General features: G+C 31.1%; 3 protein-coding genes across 3 annotated transcripts; 1 reads left to right on the top strand and 2 right to left on the bottom strand.

The window, feature by feature from the left end:
• Positions 1 to 254: 254 nt before the first annotated feature.
• Positions 255 to 8141, bottom strand: LOC126676845 (vacuolar protein sorting-associated protein 35A-like). Its single transcript, XM_050371148.2, has 21 exons — positions 7887 to 8141; positions 7684 to 7780; positions 7469 to 7592; positions 6167 to 6352; positions 5781 to 5868; positions 5537 to 5593; positions 5357 to 5446; positions 5113 to 5235; positions 4853 to 4987; positions 4291 to 4407; positions 3134 to 3373; positions 2989 to 3051; positions 2702 to 2791; positions 2418 to 2507; positions 1971 to 2060; positions 1802 to 1870; positions 1629 to 1709; positions 1394 to 1501; positions 1200 to 1303; positions 879 to 992; positions 255 to 801 (listed from the first exon to the last, which is right to left on the bottom strand). The coding sequence occupies exons 1-21, from the start codon at positions 7977 to 7979 to the stop codon at positions 591 to 593; spliced, it is 2370 nt and encodes a 789-aa protein (XP_050227105.1). The 5' UTR covers positions 7980 to 8141; the 3' UTR covers positions 255 to 590.
• Positions 8142 to 10899: 2758 nt separating this feature from the next.
• On the bottom strand, positions 10900 to 11799 carry LOC126677932 (heavy metal-associated isoprenylated plant protein 27). Its single transcript, XM_050372749.2, has 2 exons — positions 11541 to 11799; positions 10900 to 11401 (listed from the first exon to the last, which is right to left on the bottom strand). The coding sequence occupies exons 1-2, from the start codon at positions 11637 to 11639 to the stop codon at positions 11015 to 11017; spliced, it is 486 nt and encodes a 161-aa protein (XP_050228706.1). The 5' UTR covers positions 11640 to 11799; the 3' UTR covers positions 10900 to 11014.
• A 2425-nt stretch (positions 11800 to 14224) lies between these two features.
• On the top strand, positions 14225 to 18928 carry LOC126677930 (GDSL esterase/lipase EXL3-like). The gene is made up of 5 exons (XM_050372745.2): positions 14225 to 14537; positions 14772 to 14902; positions 14987 to 15220; positions 18163 to 18418; positions 18591 to 18928. Exons 1-5 carry the CDS (start codon positions 14252 to 14254, stop codon positions 18782 to 18784), a joined length of 1101 nt encoding a protein of 366 aa, XP_050228702.1. The 5' UTR covers positions 14225 to 14251; the 3' UTR covers positions 18785 to 18928.
• The last annotated feature ends 947 nt before the right edge of the window (positions 18929 to 19875 follow it).

Genomic DNA, 19875 nt, shown 5'->3' with positions numbered 1-19875 from the left:
TCAAAACTGTTCGATAGGTAACTCCCTATTTTGTAACACACAATATAGGTCAATATGTACATAGACTCGGACAGTTAACTCAAGGCGTCCCTTGTGAATGCTTCACAATCTATAAAAGAAACATTCATGCAATTAGTAGCTGGCGTAGTTAAAAGATATCAGCTATCAATTCCCAGATAATTAAACCGTCAAAAAGGTTTAAACAACATATGATGTAATAATGTCCATTTTTTTGTGCTCTGTGCAAACCCAGATAAGAATGACAAACTTAGCTTCTAAAGGATTCTGTGAAAAACAGAAGAGGTTTGATACAACTCCGTGTTAGTACATATAAAAGGACATGGTCTGATTTACGAAAACCTCAAAAGAATATTTGACAGCAATGAACTTTATAAGGAGTTCATTTCCTAAACCATCAAGTCAAAGCTAGTGTATGATTTTATACTGGTTTAATGAGTAGGCACTCGATTTCAACTCGACTCTAATGCACAAAGCTACTTCAACAGGAGGTCAATGGTAGCATCTATATTTTAAAACCAAGCACCTCAGAAAAAAAAAGTAAAAAAAAAAAGAACAATCCAGTAATTCTGTCACACCTTGATGGGCTCATACTTTTCACCAATTGCTCCACCTTTCTGTTTCTGGAACTGAACATACCGCAGAGTGCTGGAAAAGAAAGCATCAGCAGCAGAATCTGGTGTACTAGATTCACTTTGCATCTCAGTTGTAATCAATTCAATCAGGCTCTGGATTGCAGCAATATTGATCTGTGGGTTTCCCTTCTCAAAGAAATAAAGATACCTTCAAACAAGACAAATGTTAGGGTTGGATGAGATTATAACAATGAAGTCCAGTAGAATGAGGTTAGAAACTTTTACTTGTTCAGAATCTCAACAAACAGTGTCACTGATCCAGTGCTACCTCTCGTCGCATTGGACATTTGTTGAGCAGCATTTGCAATTCTTAGAGCTCGCTTAAGACAAATCAGAACCCTGGCACAAATAATTAATTTAAAATATTTTAATAATGGTGTATTGCCTTTAAGACAGCTAGGTCCCTTGTTGCCATTGTGATTCTTAAGATGACGGGTGTTAGAAAGGAAATATATTAACTAGACATGGCTATCCATATTAAATCCCTGAGATTTAAGTATTATAATTATATTTAGTTTCTGGCATTTATCAATGCTTAGCACCCACCTCTCTCCATCTTTCATGTTATCTTGATCATCAACCCAAAATAGATGCGCACACCCATAAACAGCTCTGCACTGATCAGGCTTCTTTAAAAGCTTCGCAGAATACTGCTCCAAACAAAGGTTATATTATCAGTACAAACATCTTTGAATACAGTACATTTCATATTTATTAAGATTAAATGCTGTAAGAATTACCCCAGTAGCTTTGTGCGTCAAAGTATCCTTGTTCTCAACACCAAAAACATGCATCCTTTGAAGAGTTCCTATTATCAAATGTAAAGCAGTCACCTGTGCTCGAGAATCCTGCAACACCAAGGAAGATAATTTACTAAATGGATATCAACTTACTGATGGTGAAAGACTTAGAAGGGTGACATTTTTTTACAACCACTTGGAAGATTATATATTTACTAAATGGATATCAACTTACTGACACTTCTTCTTCATACAAAATATATGCTTGAGTAAAAAATTCATATGCAACAGGCTCTAATTCAGAGTCGTTAGCAGCCTGTGGAAGAAAGCAACAAAACAGAACATATCAAGAAACAAAATGAGGATAGCAAATGTACGCCAATACATGCATGCTTGATGCCTTAATACCTCAGCACACTGTAAGTACAGCCGTAATGCCAGTTCAGGTGCTGGAACAGTTGATAGTGCCTCCACCAACTGAAAGAAAATGGTTTTGCTTTATCATATATATCAAGGACTGAATATATACAGCGTCTCTATACAAGATGGGCAGACAAAAGAAGACACAAGCTGGAACCTGATTTAAAAGCTGAAATATCTTTTTTGGCGTAGTTGATGATTCATCACCAAAAGGATTTTCCTCTTGCCCTTGTAGTCGTCTAACCAACTGCACAAACAACCACATCAAAGATATGTTGGACAATATTGCATTTATTAAAATCATAAAAGAGCATGCTACAGATAACATTCTCAAATAAATACGGCTTGGAACGTAGTGACAAAGCAGAAGTAATTCAGGCAATGAGGATAGAAAGAAAATTTTGAGTGATTCCTACTATTCTTTTTTGTGTTCACCAGCAGATATCAAAGGCAAAATTATATGGTGTTCACATGAAATCCAGCATCACTCAGAGAAAATTACCAGCAGCATTTTTGCTTCCGATGGAAAATTAATGGTTGTCCTTATTGTAAGAACTACAATGCAGTTCTTTCACAGTTTCAAACACAATAGGCAGAAACAAACCTTAAGAGAAGAAAATACAAGAGGGGGAACAGTGAAGGGTAAACGCTTTGGACCTCCAGTCATGATCTGCTTCCGTACTGTACATATTATCTGCCATATTAAGCAAAACAAAATAAGGCCCTAAAACTGAAACACAGAAGCAAGCAACAATTCAAATTTGCTAAGACAAGTCACTTGCGGTATGAATGCACCTAAAATAAACAATTTTAAGAAAAAATAGAAGCACAAAAAGCCAGGGTCAAACAAATTGACAAATTTAATACTCTGCAATAAAAGTTGAATACCTTGTACATTTCCTCGGGGTCATCATTATGTAGCATCTGAATAAGACGTGCAACAGAATTTTGTTCCTCTTTGAAATCATCTTCATCAACCTGGGGGAGAAATAAAGGATGCTTTACATCGATAAACATTACCGCATCTGATGAGAGAATATAAAATATGCAATATATTGATTACTAGCCAGCAAAGAATACAAAACTAAAGCATGCATGAGCGAAAATTCTAAAAGAATTTAGAATGATTAATTTATAATAATAGAAACAGAAATTTTAAGCAAAACCTCAAATACCTCTTCATGGGCTCCATCCAAATCTTTGATAAGTCCTGTGAGTAATTCAAACAATGCCTCAACCTATCCAACAAAGTAGCAAGAATAAAGTAATGATTACTGAGGAGTTTACTGAATCACAAGAATGAGCAAGTCAGACACATACATTGTCAGCTGTAGAGATACGAGTGTTGTTTTTCATTATGCTTTGAATTATGACAGTTGCCATAATTTTATTTGTCTCCACATCAAGGTACTCCATGACACGAGGATAGTTTGAAAGCTTCAAAGCAGTGACAACATCATTGTATTTCTCCAATGGAGCACTTAAGAGTGCCACAATTTGTTTCGTTGCTTTGTTGTCTTCAAGCTTTCCTTTGCCAGATAATTTCTTAATGCATGCTCCCTGACGAGCAATGAAAAAAAAACAAGCTTCAAGAATTATGTAGGCTCTCAGTATGGCAAATGCAGATGGGTTGGACATTTGCAAGAAACTTTATAAAAATGCTGAAATTACAGTCACAGGATTTGGTATCACATACAGTTTGCAAAAATATCTAAACGAAGACCAATCTAATAATTTCAAGCTTATGCCACCCCGACAACATTCCATTCAGGACACAATTTCCCATAAAAAGTATTCTTCAATCATTTAGCACCAAAAAAATTTCAAATACAATTGAAATGTAGTCAAAGCAATATTCATAGGTAGAGGTCAGAAATATTCATAAGAAATCTATTGTACGGACCACATAGCCAGGTGACTGCTTTAAGCAAATAAGTGAAAAGTGAAAACTAGGTTCTCGTACAAATATAAGATCATGGAAATTTTCATTGAATATCCGAAGTTACAGATATTATGTCCAATCAGTGTAGGTTATTAACCTCCCAGATAAAACTCCATCCTCAAACTAATTTTTCTTTAAAAGTTGACAGTTCAATACAAATGTTACAAGTGCCTCCTTCATTTAAATGTTGACAAATGTGAACACTGCATAATGACAAACAAATTCTTAATTCAAGATCGTGCTGTAAAATAATTTTCCTCGTCCTAATTTTTCACTTCAAACTTTTTTATGAGAGAATCAAACTAGCACATTGAATGTCACAACAATGGAGAGAATGTGAGTCCCAATATGAATACAAACAAAAATGATGTTATACAGCATATGTTGTTTACTATTTCCTGAAAGAAGAAAAATAGAAAAGAAAAAGTAATTGGTCAATAGTCATGTGCAGGATTTTAAATAAATTTGAAACGTTCCAAGACAAAGCCAGAAATGGACAGCACATGCAAAATTTAGTTCAGGGAATGTCATATACCAACACTTGATCTGCATAATCCAGTCGGTCCGGGTGAACATGTAGGGTAAACGTTAACAGGGAGGAATACAAAGTCACAGCTCCAAAAATAGGCATATCAACCTGTGCTTCTATCACCTGCATCAGCATAGTAAGTTTTGCTTGCACATTCGTCATTTAATCAATACACAATAATTTATTGTTTATCTTAACTTTTGTGGAAAAAAAAAGGAAAAGGATTATGTATTTGTTTTTATTAACATAATCAAACTCTCAAGAACGTGAAAACTACTACTAACTACAGCATGGCATCTCTGCAGCTAGAAAGGACATGATGTGATCATTTCAAAAAAAAACAAGGACATGTATTCGGAAACGGTGTTATTTAAAGGCTTCATATGTAAAAAATGAAGTCCCGTGTCCGAACCGTCAAACGTCCGACAGGTTGATTGAATAAGGTGTCAGTGCTACCTAAATTTATAGCACAGAGGGTCATTTTTTATCAATTAAATTCTCTTCTGTTTCCTTTAAATCCACCACTAACATCCTGATCTAGCATTCAACATCTATGTACCAAATTTACCTTTCCTATAGCATTGTTTAATTTTGAAAAAGCTTCAACTTGCAAGAACTCAGGCAAAACATCTGCACTTGATGCTGCGTAATTTGAGAGTCTCTCCATTAATCTAGAAAGCACTGTCTTGATGTCAACAGAGGGCTGTGAAACATAAAGGCACAAGGTCGGTAGCTTAGTAGCTGAAATTATTCATCAAAGCACAGATATCATTCAAAAGCACAGATATCATTCAAAAGCACAGACCATAAAAAATATCAAGTTCATACCTGGAGCTGGGGGCATGCACCCAACAAAACTTCAAGAGTTTGCAAGTGATACTCATCTGGAAAGACTTGAATAATGCAATCCATCAAATAGAACTGAGCTATCTCATCTTTACAATTAACAACCTGTCAAAGTAATTAAAACCATGAACTTACTCTAAACACAGCAAATACATATCATATAAGCGGGAGGAAGGATGATTTAATATCGGACGCATGCTATCAACAACAAATACAGCTATTAAACCTGTTCAAGAACTCTGGGAAGTACAGTCTCTTTGTACAAATCAAGGTCAACACCTTCTATCTGACTGAGGACATGCAGGTTCTTTCCCACCTATCAAACACCAGTGAGAAAACACTTAGCCGATCCCGCCATGCATTATGAGTTGCATTGCAAAAGCCATTTACAAATTAATGGTATTACAAGATCACGTAGCTCGCTCCTTTCTTTCTCCCGCTTTTCCTTGTCACGGGCAGGTCCCTGCAGACCAGAAAGCCCGATAGCAAGCCTCAACTCAGGATCAGCAAAGAGTATGAATCATTCACAAGCACTATAAGACCTGCATGACCAGAATTCATGCCCTCATGATGTATTTTACCTCATGACATGCAAGTGATGTGATGCATGCCAAACATGAGAGCAGGTAGCCACAGATATATCAACCAACCTGATGTTGCATCCGAACCCACAGCTTGTTCATCTCAGTAAAGTTCTGAAGGACGAACTCCACAGCATCCATAACTGTGTCAGCATCCCTGCATGGGTTGAAAAAGTTAATCAACATGCATCCTATTTACAATCCAGCAGAGCGTCAAAGCTGAGAAAAAGAAGACAGATATTATAACTACTCTATCTATCAAATTGGGTAGCCTAACTAGAGAACCGCAAATATTGTGACAAGCATAGAAAGAAATAAATTGTTTTTATAAAAGTCTCTAGATCCTCTGTTTCATTGCACAGGTAGTTGCCTGAAAAGAAAACCTACCTAAACTCATCTAATTCTAAGATATTAACACGTAAATGTTAACAGCTCTACAATGATGGTATACTTACCCTTCATATTCAGAACCTATATCAGGTAACTTGTCTCTACTGACTTGAGAAAGATAACTCCTTAAAAAGAGTCCACGAACAGGATGCTGAATGCCACGGCACATTTCCACAAGATCCTTAAGGACATCCTTCGCAGGAGCTTCTTTAGACTTGATGTACACAGACCCCACAGTACAGAGGAGATATCTGAATATGTAAATAAACAGAAAGAACCAAGATATAGCAGGCATTAGTACTCAAAGCATCTCCAATAGTACTCTTCATTTAGAAAACATTTTATTTGTTCAAATAAAGAGCAATTTCATTATGAATGAAAAAAAAAACTAAGAAGCCCAATGGACTCTTTTGATATTCACTCTTTATCTTTATTAATACATGGCCAATGGAAAGGAGATAATGAATATTAAGTGAATCATAGCCTACTCTTGTTAACTCAAATAGCATAAAAGTGAAATTTAACTCTCTACATGAGCCAGACTTTATTCTCTACTTTAGAAATCAAAATAAAGATATTTATGTATATACTCAATACAACAAAGAATAAAACTAAACAGAGAGCCCACTGGCCTTAGTCTTAATTCAACATGCAATCAGGATTTCTTGTCAGGACTTCAATATATGGATGTATTGTAAAATATTACAGAACATTTTAGTCAGAATAGCCCCTAGGTTTGCAAAATCATGCGCAGCTAAGCATGAGAATCTAAGTCTAACAAGTGAGCATTATTACTGTTATCTCTTTATATCTTTCTACTAACATGCATGGAGTCCTGAGTATCAATAAATGAAATTCTCAAACTGAAAGAGTTCCATAAACTGCTACAAGATGCTGACTTCCGTGAAAACATTATAGCAGAGGAAGATATATAATTGATTATTAAACTCAAGCAAATAAACTATCATAGAACTGAAAACACATAGCTCCACATAATTCATGCTCTTATCACATCCATAGATATATTATAATCTAGCAGAAAATTGCATTTGCACACAACAACTTTTTAGACATGCCAATTTTTTCCCTGTAATTATAGAAAAATATAGAAAGCAACTGCTTAAGCAAGTTGAAATTAACATTAGCATTCTCAGATTCATTGGCCAATCAAGGATTAAATCCTCAGCAAAGTACTGATTTCAAACTAAAGTTTACCAGCTCTAAACATTATGACCGTGCACCAAACAGCAAATGGAAATACCAGTAACATCAAATCAACTTAATCCCTTAACTCTCCTACTCACACAGCTGAATAAAGAGAAAGGGAACTGTATATAGAAGGAATGTAAATGAAACTAAGGACTTACAATCTAGGCAAGATGTTACCAGCATGCTGCACAAGCTCATACAAATCAATGATCGAACAACCACGCCGTGTCTCTTCCCTAAAAAACATCTCCAACTTCCTCAATTCATCAAATGCACGCATATCTACATCGCCCAAAAAGCTCAATTTCCAAAATTTCATCAACAATCAAATATCTAAATATAGAAAACGGATCTCTAAATTATAAATACTTACAGAGTTCATAATACTTATGAGGAGAAAGCTTCGAAGTCCTTAACTCGGAAAGCATCTGGGCCGAATACTTCAAAGCATCTCTAAGATTATTCGAATCCTGATCAAGAATATTAGGGTTTGGGCAAGTTAATTTGACTATTCAATTAGAAAAATTAGCTAATGATTCGACAAATAAATTAGGGTTTGCAATTGTTTCGGATTACCAGAGAGCGATGCATGTAAAATGCATTTTGTTGAAGACCGGCGATGCCGGCGGCAAGCCATTTCTCTTCGTCTTCTATTCCGTCTGCCATCATTTTCTCTCTCTAGAGTTTCTCTCTCTAAAGAAGAGGTTTGTTGATATATAATCCTGTGATCGATCCGAGGTTTGATCGCGTCTTCACTTGCTTTCTTTTGATGAACCTCAACTGCCTGTCAACTACATCTTCTGCTCTTTTGCTTTGGGAATTTTGTGGGCTAATCTTCACTGACAGTCCCTTTATTATTGTCTCTTAGCTTATGGTCCCTAAAGTTTTAATATTAACAATATTTTTCCTCAATTTTTATTTTGTATCAATATTATGCATGATTTTCAAAATCAAAATCAGTATTGCAGTTCTCATAATACTACTATACTATTACTCTATTTGGACCCATAATTTTTATTTTTAAATGTTTTGGACCCATAATTTGCTAGCATAATCATCTGAGAGCATTTCCAATATAATTCTATCAGTTCTGTAATTTAGTCTTTAAATTTTACTCCAACACAATGTTATATCTTGTGCTAAATAACATATACTCCCTCTGTCCCATTTTATTTGTCCACTATTCTATATTTGTATGTCCCAAAATGATTGTCACATTTATATTGTATACACATATGTTCCTCTTTTACCCTTAATATAAATGGATATAATTTATAGAATATTGTGTATCATAAATACATATATTTGACTATCTTACATTTTTAATGCAAAAATTAATGACTACTTCTTTTTTAATATAGTAATTCTAAATTAACTCAAGAATCAAAAAGGGTACAAAGGGAAGAATTGTTAGTAATTAAAGTTTTCTTAATATGTATGAAATTAGAAAGTGGACAAATAAAATGGGACGGAGGGAGTACTAAATTTTAAAATCCGTTATTTAATTACAATTTTACCATGATTACTCTATATACAATTATGAAAGTATATTAAATAGTATTTTAATAATTAATAGAAAACTACTATAGTAATTAATTATACAATTTCTTTTAGTATTTTGCATTGGAGATAAATTTATAATTATATGCTAAACACTCGCTGCTATATTATTACATTTAAACTTAAACAAAGATGAATTGACAATAAAAACTCAAACTTAATTTGAAAACATTTATCAAATTAAATCAAATTTATTGTTTCGTTATACGTTTGTTTTGATTTCAATTAAAAGAAGTTACTAAATCAAATATCGATTTAGTATGATAGCATTGAAGCAATCAAAATAGACAATGTATATCCTACTTAATTGAAATTATAAAATATATTTCCTCTATTGCAAGTCTTTTTTTTATAATTTGAAGGGGGAGCGTTTGTGAAAGAAATCGAACCCACGACCAAGCGGTTTGATGCTCAGCGCTTATACCATTTGGTAAGTTCTTTTATATAAATATGACTACTCCAATATTATTTAAATCTGTAAATATTATATATCTTCACTTATTCTAGTATGACGTGTTAAAAAGACATTAAAAGATACTAAGTTATTATTTAGTTAAATATGAAAAATTGTGATTTTTTTATAAATTAGCTCATTTTCTTTAAATAGACTTCGCTTTTTAATACTTGTATTTATTTTAAATTGTCTATCAACTTTTGACTGAAAGAGTGTTTAAAAATTAAAAATTATACTTCATTGCGTTAAAGATTGGAACAATTTATATCAATTATGTAAGTTAGAAGATGGACATTCAGTCGGATTAAAACAATCTTTATAACTCAAAACTATGTTTTTGGAATATTTTAGATTGAAATAATAGAAATTTTAAAAAAAAAGTTTATATGATTAAAGAAAATTTTAATATCGTTATTTCATAATGATCTCATAATTAATTGATTATTGTTTAAAAAACAATTTTAATTGTTTTAGTGAAAAAAAAAAACTAAAATTAAAAACTTTATTAAAGTATTATATTCTATTTAATAACATTTCAGTAAATATTTGAATTTTTTACTATAAAATATGTTTGAAATTACAGCTTTAAACAAATTATAAAACAAAGTAAGTTTTTAAATTATTTTTTATAAAATCCATTAAAATTTAGAAAAGTATTATATTGTAAACAAAGTAATCAACATATATTATTTACTAGATCACTTGAATATCGATTAGTTATTATTCAAATTAAATTAATAAACAATTTATCAAGTTAATAGTATTAAAATATTAAATTTGAAAACTATAAAAAATTATTATTGAAGCTGAAAAGGAACATAAACAAAAATACAAATTTTAACAAAATTTCCACTTTCTATAAAAAAAAATGTCCTAAACTAATATCATAAAATATATTAAACATAAATTATATTTTTATTTGTATATTTTAAATTATTAAAATACTGAAATAAATGTTTTATCTAAACTATAATTACAATTAAATCCAATTTCAAAATGTGTATATTTAACTTACCAAAAAAATAATATTAACAATGTCCAAACTATTCTAAATTTAATATGTATTTGTTGGTCAAATCAATAACAGAATGGTGTCAATCAAATGACATAAATAAACTACTACAATCAGGAAAAGATTGGCCAAATCTATATAGAGATCCCTATATTTTATATTTCTTTTCTATAGATTTTTATATTTTATTTTTGTATTATCTGGTCCTTCTATTTATTTATTTTTGATTTTTAGTTCTTTATGAGTTTTTTCCAGTCCCTCTACTTACAATTTTTGTTTCCTCCAGTCTCTCTACTTATAATTTTTGTTTTCTCCAGCCACATAAAAGAACCGAAAAAACTCATAAAGGACATGAAAATCAAAAATAGGTAAGTAGAGGGACCAAATAATACAAAAATGAAGTATAAGAACCTACAGATAAAAATGTGTAAAGTATAGAGACCTCTATATGGGTTAAACCGAAAAGATTAGTTAATTTGACAGTATTTTTTTGTGAATCTAAATTTGACTGAATTTTTTTAAGTAAAACTTACATACATACTGTTAATTAACATGAAATTACATGGACAACGCCATCTGCTACCATTAAAGAAAACACTGTACATGATCATTTTAATTTTACAAACATATCTTCAAAATAAACAATTCTGAAAGCATCATTATGCTATGCTAAGAAATTTACATAACTACACAAGCATTTGGGTTATCATCGCTAAAAGCAGTAGTAGTCTTCACTTCAAAAGAAGTGGCACGTGCGAGAGGAGCAACCTGAGGATCATCCAGCGCATTCCGCACGTACCCAGGTGGAGCCCTCTTATCATAAGCTCCCGGCGCATAAGGATGTGGAACTACGTCGTATGGAATGTACGGCCACAGATCAGCCCTCTTACCCGTTCGATATCTGACACGTCGCAATACCTTGTTTGGATCGACATATCCGGTTACAGTGAGCTTGCTTTGCTTGGGGTCTATTTCCACATTGGTCACTCCTTTCATTCCTTCCACTGATTTCCTCACTTTTCTTTCGCATCCTTCGCAGTCTATTTTCACTTTGATCTCTACTGTCTACCATTTTACACAATTTAACCCAAATTACAACTTATTATTAATTAAAAATTATAAAATATCAGTATTAAATTATTTTTGTTTCACATATATAATAATAAAAGCATATTAAAAAAACATATATACATATAGGAAATACCTTCAATTGCCTGCTTCTGATTTTCCTGGTATCAAGATGATGATGATCATGAAGCTGCTGCCAACCACAGAGATTAGAGCAAAAATCCAGAAAACCCATCAAAGCAATTACAGAAATGGTGCAAGTTTAAGTTGGAAAAGGAAGATAGAGATGAATAATGACAATGGAAAATTTAAAAAAGAGGTGTCATAAGGTGGCCATATGGGTGGCATGAGAGATTATCCAGCGTGGTGCTGTTGTGGAGTGACACGTATGATTGTAAAGAAGCTTGGAGAAATGTGTGCTACGACATGTCAGTACTTATGTGGTATTGGTGATGGTGAATTTTACCACATTACTACAAATAAATATATTTAAATAAAATAAAATATTACTACTTTTTTTATTTATAATTAAGACATAAAATTAAAGTGTAAATATCTTTATATTTGTTGTTTCAATGAATATATGTTTAAATATTATTTGGACATATTCACTTTACGCCAATTAATTTTAAGATGAAATATAACAAAAAAGACATAAATAAAGTATGAAAAAAACTTGTAAAAACATTTAAAATACTAAAAGTAAAAATTTAGGTCATAAATCCAAAAATAAAATTTTAAAAAATTGGCAGCTTATACACAGGAAACATGAAGAACATCAAGTGCTTTTTGGGTCATCTCAGACCTTTAAAAAACATCAACCAAAAAAATAATAATAAAAAAAATTAATTGACAAACAAGTATAGTAAATTTTAGATCTAATGTCTAAAAAATTCCGACCTTTCATCTCCTTTTTAATTTTATCTTAATGTTGAAAATCAGTCAATTTTATCTTATTTTTTTTCCAATTGTACCCTAAAACATAAAATTGATCTTTTTTTATTGGTAAAAATTCAAAAATATTCTCTAAATTAACCCTTTTTACATTAGATGAACTTTTTATATTAAATTGACCATTTTTAAAGAATTTTTTTGAACTTTTATCAAATAAATAAAAGTCAATTTAATATTTCAGGATACAATTGAAATGAAAAAATGTAAAATTGAATAGAATTGACAAATTTTTAACGTCAATGTAGGATTGAAAAGGAGATGAAAAATCGGGCTTTTAAGGCTTTAAGCTTAAAAATTTTGAGATGCAATACGATATGATCTGGGTCATTTATAAGTCTCGTTTTGTGGTGATTTGAGAAAAGAATTCAACTCTTCGATCTATAGCGATCAGCTTTGATTGTCTATAGAAACTAAAAAAATCTAAATCTAATTTCGCAATTTTAATGACGTGAACATGACAAATTTTGTTTGCCCCTGCATTTTAGTTTTGGATGTGTTGACCAAAATATAAGGAATATATATATGTTTTAGTTCTGATTTGTAATTTAATTTTTATATGTTTTTTAAATTGGTGAACTAACTAATTCAAACAAAAAAAACTGATATTTTTCGTTTGAAAAAATCATAAACTAAATTAATTAAATTTGATTTAAGAGTGGTTTAGCTCGTTTGCAGGTACTTACAAACCAAACCGAACCATCCTCATCCCTAATATTGGTAGTCAACATAAAACAATGTTCCTTAAAGATAAAGAACTAATTACTTATTCGTTGAATCTGCACGTACGTACTCCTATGAAGATACACAACACTTTATACTATCAATGGGTAATGCACATTTACACTGCTGTCGGTCCCAAGTTATTATAAACTCCTTTCAAATCCAAGTCTTAATACTCATTTATGGCATATGTTTAAATAAGTTGGTTAGAACTTAATTTCATTGATGTTTACATATGTCATGTCTTCTTTGTGGAATTTTAAACTCTAGTAATAACAAAAATGCCATAACTTCCGTAATTAATTATTCTTTTACTTCTATGTAGATCTAAAGATTAATTAAAATATTATTTATGCGAGCCCAAATTAATGATAGTAGGGTTAGTTATAAAATTTGAGTAAGTTGTATGGATAACAAATGCATCTAACGAGTTAATGCAAGATCGGATATTTTAATTATCAAAAATCTTCAAGAAGATGTGATCCTTGATATGTAATTTTAATATATAGTGTCACCCGGACAACAAAATCCTGCCATGGTTTTCCTTACTGTTTGCAGATGATCATAAGGAGACATATCACATGTTAGGTTAAGAAAATTCATCAAATTTTAGAGAAGACTAAATGGTGAATCAAGCTCATTTAGAGCAAAGTGTTCTTGATTAAAAGTTCAATGCATCATTCCTACACAAGGACCGTGAATAAGCGTCACCATAAGAACAAGATATTTACTGAAGCTCTAAAGTACAGAGGATTTACTGATAAAAAAACATAAGTAGAGGGTCATGGTTGATTATTAGCCGGACAACCTCACACACTTGTCAAGCATCCGTTAGTCTATTTGAAAACAAGAAAAAGGAGTCACTCACTAATGAGATTATTGATCATTGAAAATGAAATTTGTGATGAAGGGGCAAAAAGAAGAGGACCTGATTTAACAATCAAATTAAAAGCAATTCATCACCAATGTAGCCCAGCTCAGCATAGAGTACAACAAATAGGAAACCTATAAACCACATAAAAAGGTACATAATTATGGATCCTCAACTTCCACCTTACATCCAACTTGCATTAAAGTATGTCTGTGATTCTAATAAATAGGTAGCACCATATAATGTATGATCATCATTTGATTCATAGTACAAATTTAAAACAAGTCCATCAAAATATAAATATGAAGTCATCATTTTGTAGTTCTCTCAATTATGTGTTAGTGGGTAGCTTTTTATTATTATTATTATTATTTTCTCATAATATTAATGCAGTTCCTTCAATAAGATTGAGAAGCAATGAGAAGGTAGAAGCAGTTTATGTATTTGGTGATTCAATTGTTGATACTGGCAATAATAACTATATCAAAACCCCTGCTCACTGCAACTTCCCACCTTATGGGAGAGACTTCATTGGTCGCAAACCTACTGGAAGATTCAGCAATGGCAGAGTCCCTTCTGACCTTATAGGTACTCCTTAAATTAAGTATAGTCAATAAAATTGTAAAATTTAGTAAGAATGATAAACGCGATAATTATAAAAATTCAAAATTTTAAATTATTAGGCTATTTTAAATTTTATACACTCTTTCTATGAATTAATATTTAAAGAAGAATCTACTTTTCACAAAAAAAATGAACTTAAATATTTTGCTTTCGTTCAACAAAATATTAATTGACTAATAAACAATTACCTTTCAACAGCTGAAGCATTTGGTGTAAAGAAGATCTTGCCGGCATACCTCGATCAGAGTCTGCAGCTCGATGACCTCCTTACCGGAGTGTGCTTTGCCTCCGGCGGAAATGGTTATGATCCAATCACAAGTTCACTAGCTGTATGTAATTAAATTTTGTGTTATTTGATTATATTTCAAAAGTAAATGAAGAATATCAATTTATTGATCTCCTGCATGGTGCAGCCTGCATTTTCTTTGAGTGATCAGCTAAATCAGTTCAAAGAGTACGTAGAGAAGATAAAATCAGGCGTCGGAGAAGAAAGGGCGGCGACAATAGTGTCGAAAAGCATATCCGTAATATGCACAGGAAGCAACGACATTGTAAATAATTATTTTACTATACCTTTCAGGAGTCTTCACTATGATTTTAATTCATATGCTGATTTCTTGGTCACGTCGGCTCTTAGTTTTATCAAGGTATGCTAATTCTATATTTATACAAATTTATTTTTCATTTTCTTGTAGCCAATAATTAGACTAGAAATCGACTAGTGAATAAGATTTTTTGAGGAAATAATATAAGGAACTTCTATATTAGATAATTGTTCTGAGAAATATTATAACTATTTTATATTCTATTAGTTTCAACTGAAATTTTAACTTTAATTTAAAATATCAACAGCTTGCTACCAAATTAAATAGCTTATTCAACATACGACAACATAACAAAAGCTAGGGAAATAAAAGGCATAACATACACAAGCTTCGGAAAGACAAGATGTGATATATAATATGATAAATATAGAAAAAATAAAATGTTAAAATATTAAATACATGTGCACAGTGCAGTTGATAATTCAACAAAATATTATTTGATCACATATCCATAATTGCATAATTAATAATGTAGTACTATACGATAAGTCACAATCCGAGTAGTTGTTTGTGAATATTTTAGTTAGTTAGGGCGATGCATTTACATCAAAGATTTCATTGACATTTATAATCTCAGGACATAAATAGTAATTTGCCCCTTTAATTTGTAAGCAATGGACATTTAATAAATTAGCTTAAAGTTAAAGGGAAAGTTACCAATTGAAGATACAATTAGTTTACAAATTGAGGAAGCAACTTATCAAAATAGGGCTAATTATTGTGTACTGATTTGCCTATAAAATTAATTTGTATTAATTATCCATTACTTATAAATTAAGAGAACATATTACTACTTAAGTCATAATCTCAGTAATGATGTTCAACGTCGCAACTCGTTGCTTTGAGTCTATGAAAAAAAATTAAGACTTGAACTTTAATGATTATGGTCAATTTATCCCCTCAACTTATAAATAATAAATAATTAATATACAAATTAATTTTATAAGCAAATCAGTCATGAACTTTAATGATTATGGTTAATTAATCTATTTAACAAATAAGCTTATAACTTGAGGGAACAAATTGTCAATTAAGAGGACCAATTAGCTTACAAGTTGAGAAGATAAATTGCCAAAATAAAGTTAATTAACCATAATCACGAAGTTTATAATTGATTTGCTTACAAAATTAATTTATGTGTTAAATTGTCCATGGCTTATAAATAGAGGGGTCAAATCGCTTCAATCAATATATTGATGCAAAATTAAATGGTGTTAAAAATCTAAAAGATTTTTTTTAGAAATCAATTTAAAACTTTTAAAAGTTGTAAATGAGTCTTAATTTGACCAATTCGAAGAATAATTTGATAAAACTGATTTAGTTATGCTTATATGATAATATATCTTTTCTTAAAATTTAGATATAAGAAGAGTCGTTAAGTCAAACGGTTCGAATAAATTAAAAAAATATTAAATTAATTTAAAAAAATTAAATATGTCCTTAATAAATTAATCAAATTACAATAAATTTATAAATTTTGATAATATTTTTAAAAGATAAAATAATGGACTTCAATACAACTGCTATATGATAAAAGCTCCTTACGTGCTAAAGTCAGTTGCGGTTAAAGCTAATGTGGGCCTACTTTGAATGACTACAACGCCTCTAAGTGCATCAGGAGGTCGTGGTTCGGACCACACTTCCGTAACTAACAAACTTACTATTGAGATTCTAAGAATCGATTACCATTTTTGACAAAAAAAATTATGGTTAAAAAGCTTGCCTTTGTTGCTTTTCTTTTGACACAATTTAATGCGATTGCGACTCCATACATGAAAGCTTTTTTTTTTCTTAAGATGATACACGAAAGCTTAATTAATAGATAATTAAAAACATAATACAAAAAAGATGGTTCTATGCCATTAAATTCAGTTTACTCCTTTTGCAAGTATTATAGTATGTGATAATGATTTGATGCCCTTGAATTCAGTTTACTCCTTTTGCAAGTATTGTAGTATGTGATACAAAGTGTCAATAATTTTCTAATTTTGAATAAGCTATTTTTTTCTAATTTTAGGCAACAAAATTATTAGTAAAGTTGATAAATTCATTTTGTTCTTTTCATTTCTTTGAGAGATCCCATTTTTTTTATTTGAGGTATATAGCACATTAGGTTGATGTTTGGTCAAGCTACATTAACAAATTAATTCTTTTATTAAGTTAGCAAACAATAGTTTGTTGATGTTTAATGAATTTAAACATCATTTATTGTTTTCTCAAAAAAAACATCATCAATTGTTTTACTTAAGATATGTTATAAATTCTATCAATTCTATTTTAATTATTTTTAAAGCAGATTTTACTTTTTTATTTTACATAATTAGCCTTTTACAATTCAATAAACCTTCTAATTAAAAAATTTAAAGAAGAAACATGTTTTCTTATTTTTAGTGCTTTATTTTATTCATAATGCCAATATTTTTAATATTGTCATTTTTATGTATTATTTTACAACTTTATTATGGAAATATTTCGCAGCTTTACACTATTAGTATTTAATTAAAATATTCTTACAAACCATTTACTTATTTATTAATAGTGTTCCACTTTTTTTTATAGTTAAGTGAGCAAAGGGTCAATCCGACCCTCGAACTTGCATCTCGAAATCAAATAAATCATATTTAATTTTACTATCAATTAGATTTTAAAACTTGTGTTCAATGTCAAATAAGTCACTTTTAACTGTTTTAATTAATTAGATCTCAAAATTTATATATGGAGATCAATGAACTCCTAATCTATATACTTCAAACGGGTGACTTATTTGATCTCAATACAAAAATTATAAAAACTAATTTGCTATAAAATGATTTATTTGATCCTAAGATATAAATTTTGTAGTTTAATTGACTAAAAAATAACTAAAAATGACTCATTTGATCTCCCCAGGGCCAACCTTCTGTTATAATAATGTTATTTGATAGAGTTATTTATTTTATGCATTTTTCGTTTAAAATTATGTGATGTGTAAAAGTTGTTGATAGGAACTACATGGACTTGGAGCAAGAAAATTTGGGGTACTGAGTGTGCCACCAATAGGATGTGTGCCATCACAAAGAACAGTACGAGGAGGGTTAAAACGGGAGTGTTTTGAGGAAGCAAACGAAGCAGCCATTGTCTTCAATTCCAAGCTCTCCTCAGCTCTTTTTTCTCTCAATTCCACTCTTTCTGATTCTCTTGTTGTCTATCTTGATGTCTATTATCCCTTGCTTTCTCTCATCCAATCTCCTGCCAAATACGGTAATGTGTTTGAATTGCTATAAGATTTTATTGAGTTTTAAATTTTAGATTTTAGATTTAATTTTCTCAATTAAAAGGATGTTTACTACTTGAAACAATTCAGAAGACTAGTTTAAACTGTTTTTTATTCACAAGGATGAGTTTGAAGAATGAAATGTGGATGTAAATGCAGGATTTGAAGAGGGAAATAAAGGATGCTGTGGGACGGGAAAAATAGAAGTGACATATCTTTGTAATAGCTTCGACGACCCATTAACATGCCAAGATGACACCAAATTCATTTTCTGGGATAGTTTTCATCCAACACAGAAGGCCTATGACACTCTTGTCACCATCATCCTCAACAAAGCTGCCAACTCCTTTTAAATTCTCTACTATAACCTTTCCACTGTAACACTTCATTTTTAAATTATTTTTTTTTTTTTACAAACATGCATTTTGTTAACTAATTGAAATAACTAAATACATTATGAAATATATTTTATGTGTACGGATTTCATATTATCTATCTCTAAAGTGGGTTAATAAAATTAAAAATTAAGTGTTAAATTTTAAATTTTAAATGTTAAAAATAATAATTGTTGAATCTTTTAATTGTTTAATTATATAAATTTATTTAATGACTACAAATATTAAAAAATCATACATATTAGTTCATTTGTTTACGTAGAAACCTTTGCACATTATTGATTTTAGATCTAATCCATTATTAATTAATTAGTTTAGCCCTTAAAAAATTTACCACATCTTAAATAGATATTATAAACTTTACTTACGTGTCTTAGAATATTATTATTTCTATCAATTTTTAAAAAACCTATCGTCCATACAACTCCTTATAATATATTTCTACAGAATTTGATACCTAAACGAAATATTCTACCCAAAGAATTAGTTTGACACTAAACGATTATATAAAATTACAGTTGTTGTGTTACTAGTGCAACAAATCAAATAAACGCTTATAATGTTAGATATTTAATAATAATTGATAACGTAGCACATCTAGTAGGGGCGAAGCAACCTCGCCAGGAACGAACATCGCTAAGTCAAGCATTTCACCGACCTGGTAACAATTCCCGACCTTCTTGAAATCATAGAACGCATGACTTGGGGGGTCACCGGATCGATGGGAATTCAAACATCATCCGAGACAATCATGCCTGATAAGGTCGGACCAAGAATCTTACCCGAGCTCTGAAGTATGTTCGACTTAAACCTAAGCCGAGCGCCGAGCTCCTGAGCCCGAAAAACCGGACCATCTGGTCCGAGCTCTGAGCTGCTCCCAGATACGGAAATCATGATAACTTGACTCCCAAGTTATCCGGGCTCCGAGGTCCTGTCCAAAGAGCGCTCACTCGTGTACCAGATCCTGGGACCACAGAAGATCTTCTGACAGGTACGTGAGGAATGTTCCCTCTGACACACCTAACAACCCGTGCCTCCCGCAGGGATAT

Source organism: Mercurialis annua, linkage group LG4 (genome assembly GCF_937616625.2).
Source record: "Mercurialis annua linkage group LG4, ddMerAnnu1.2, whole genome shotgun sequence".
Lineage (NCBI taxonomy): Eukaryota > Viridiplantae > Streptophyta > Magnoliopsida > Malpighiales > Euphorbiaceae > Mercurialis > Mercurialis annua.
This window is presented reverse-complemented; position numbering and strand designations above follow the sequence as displayed.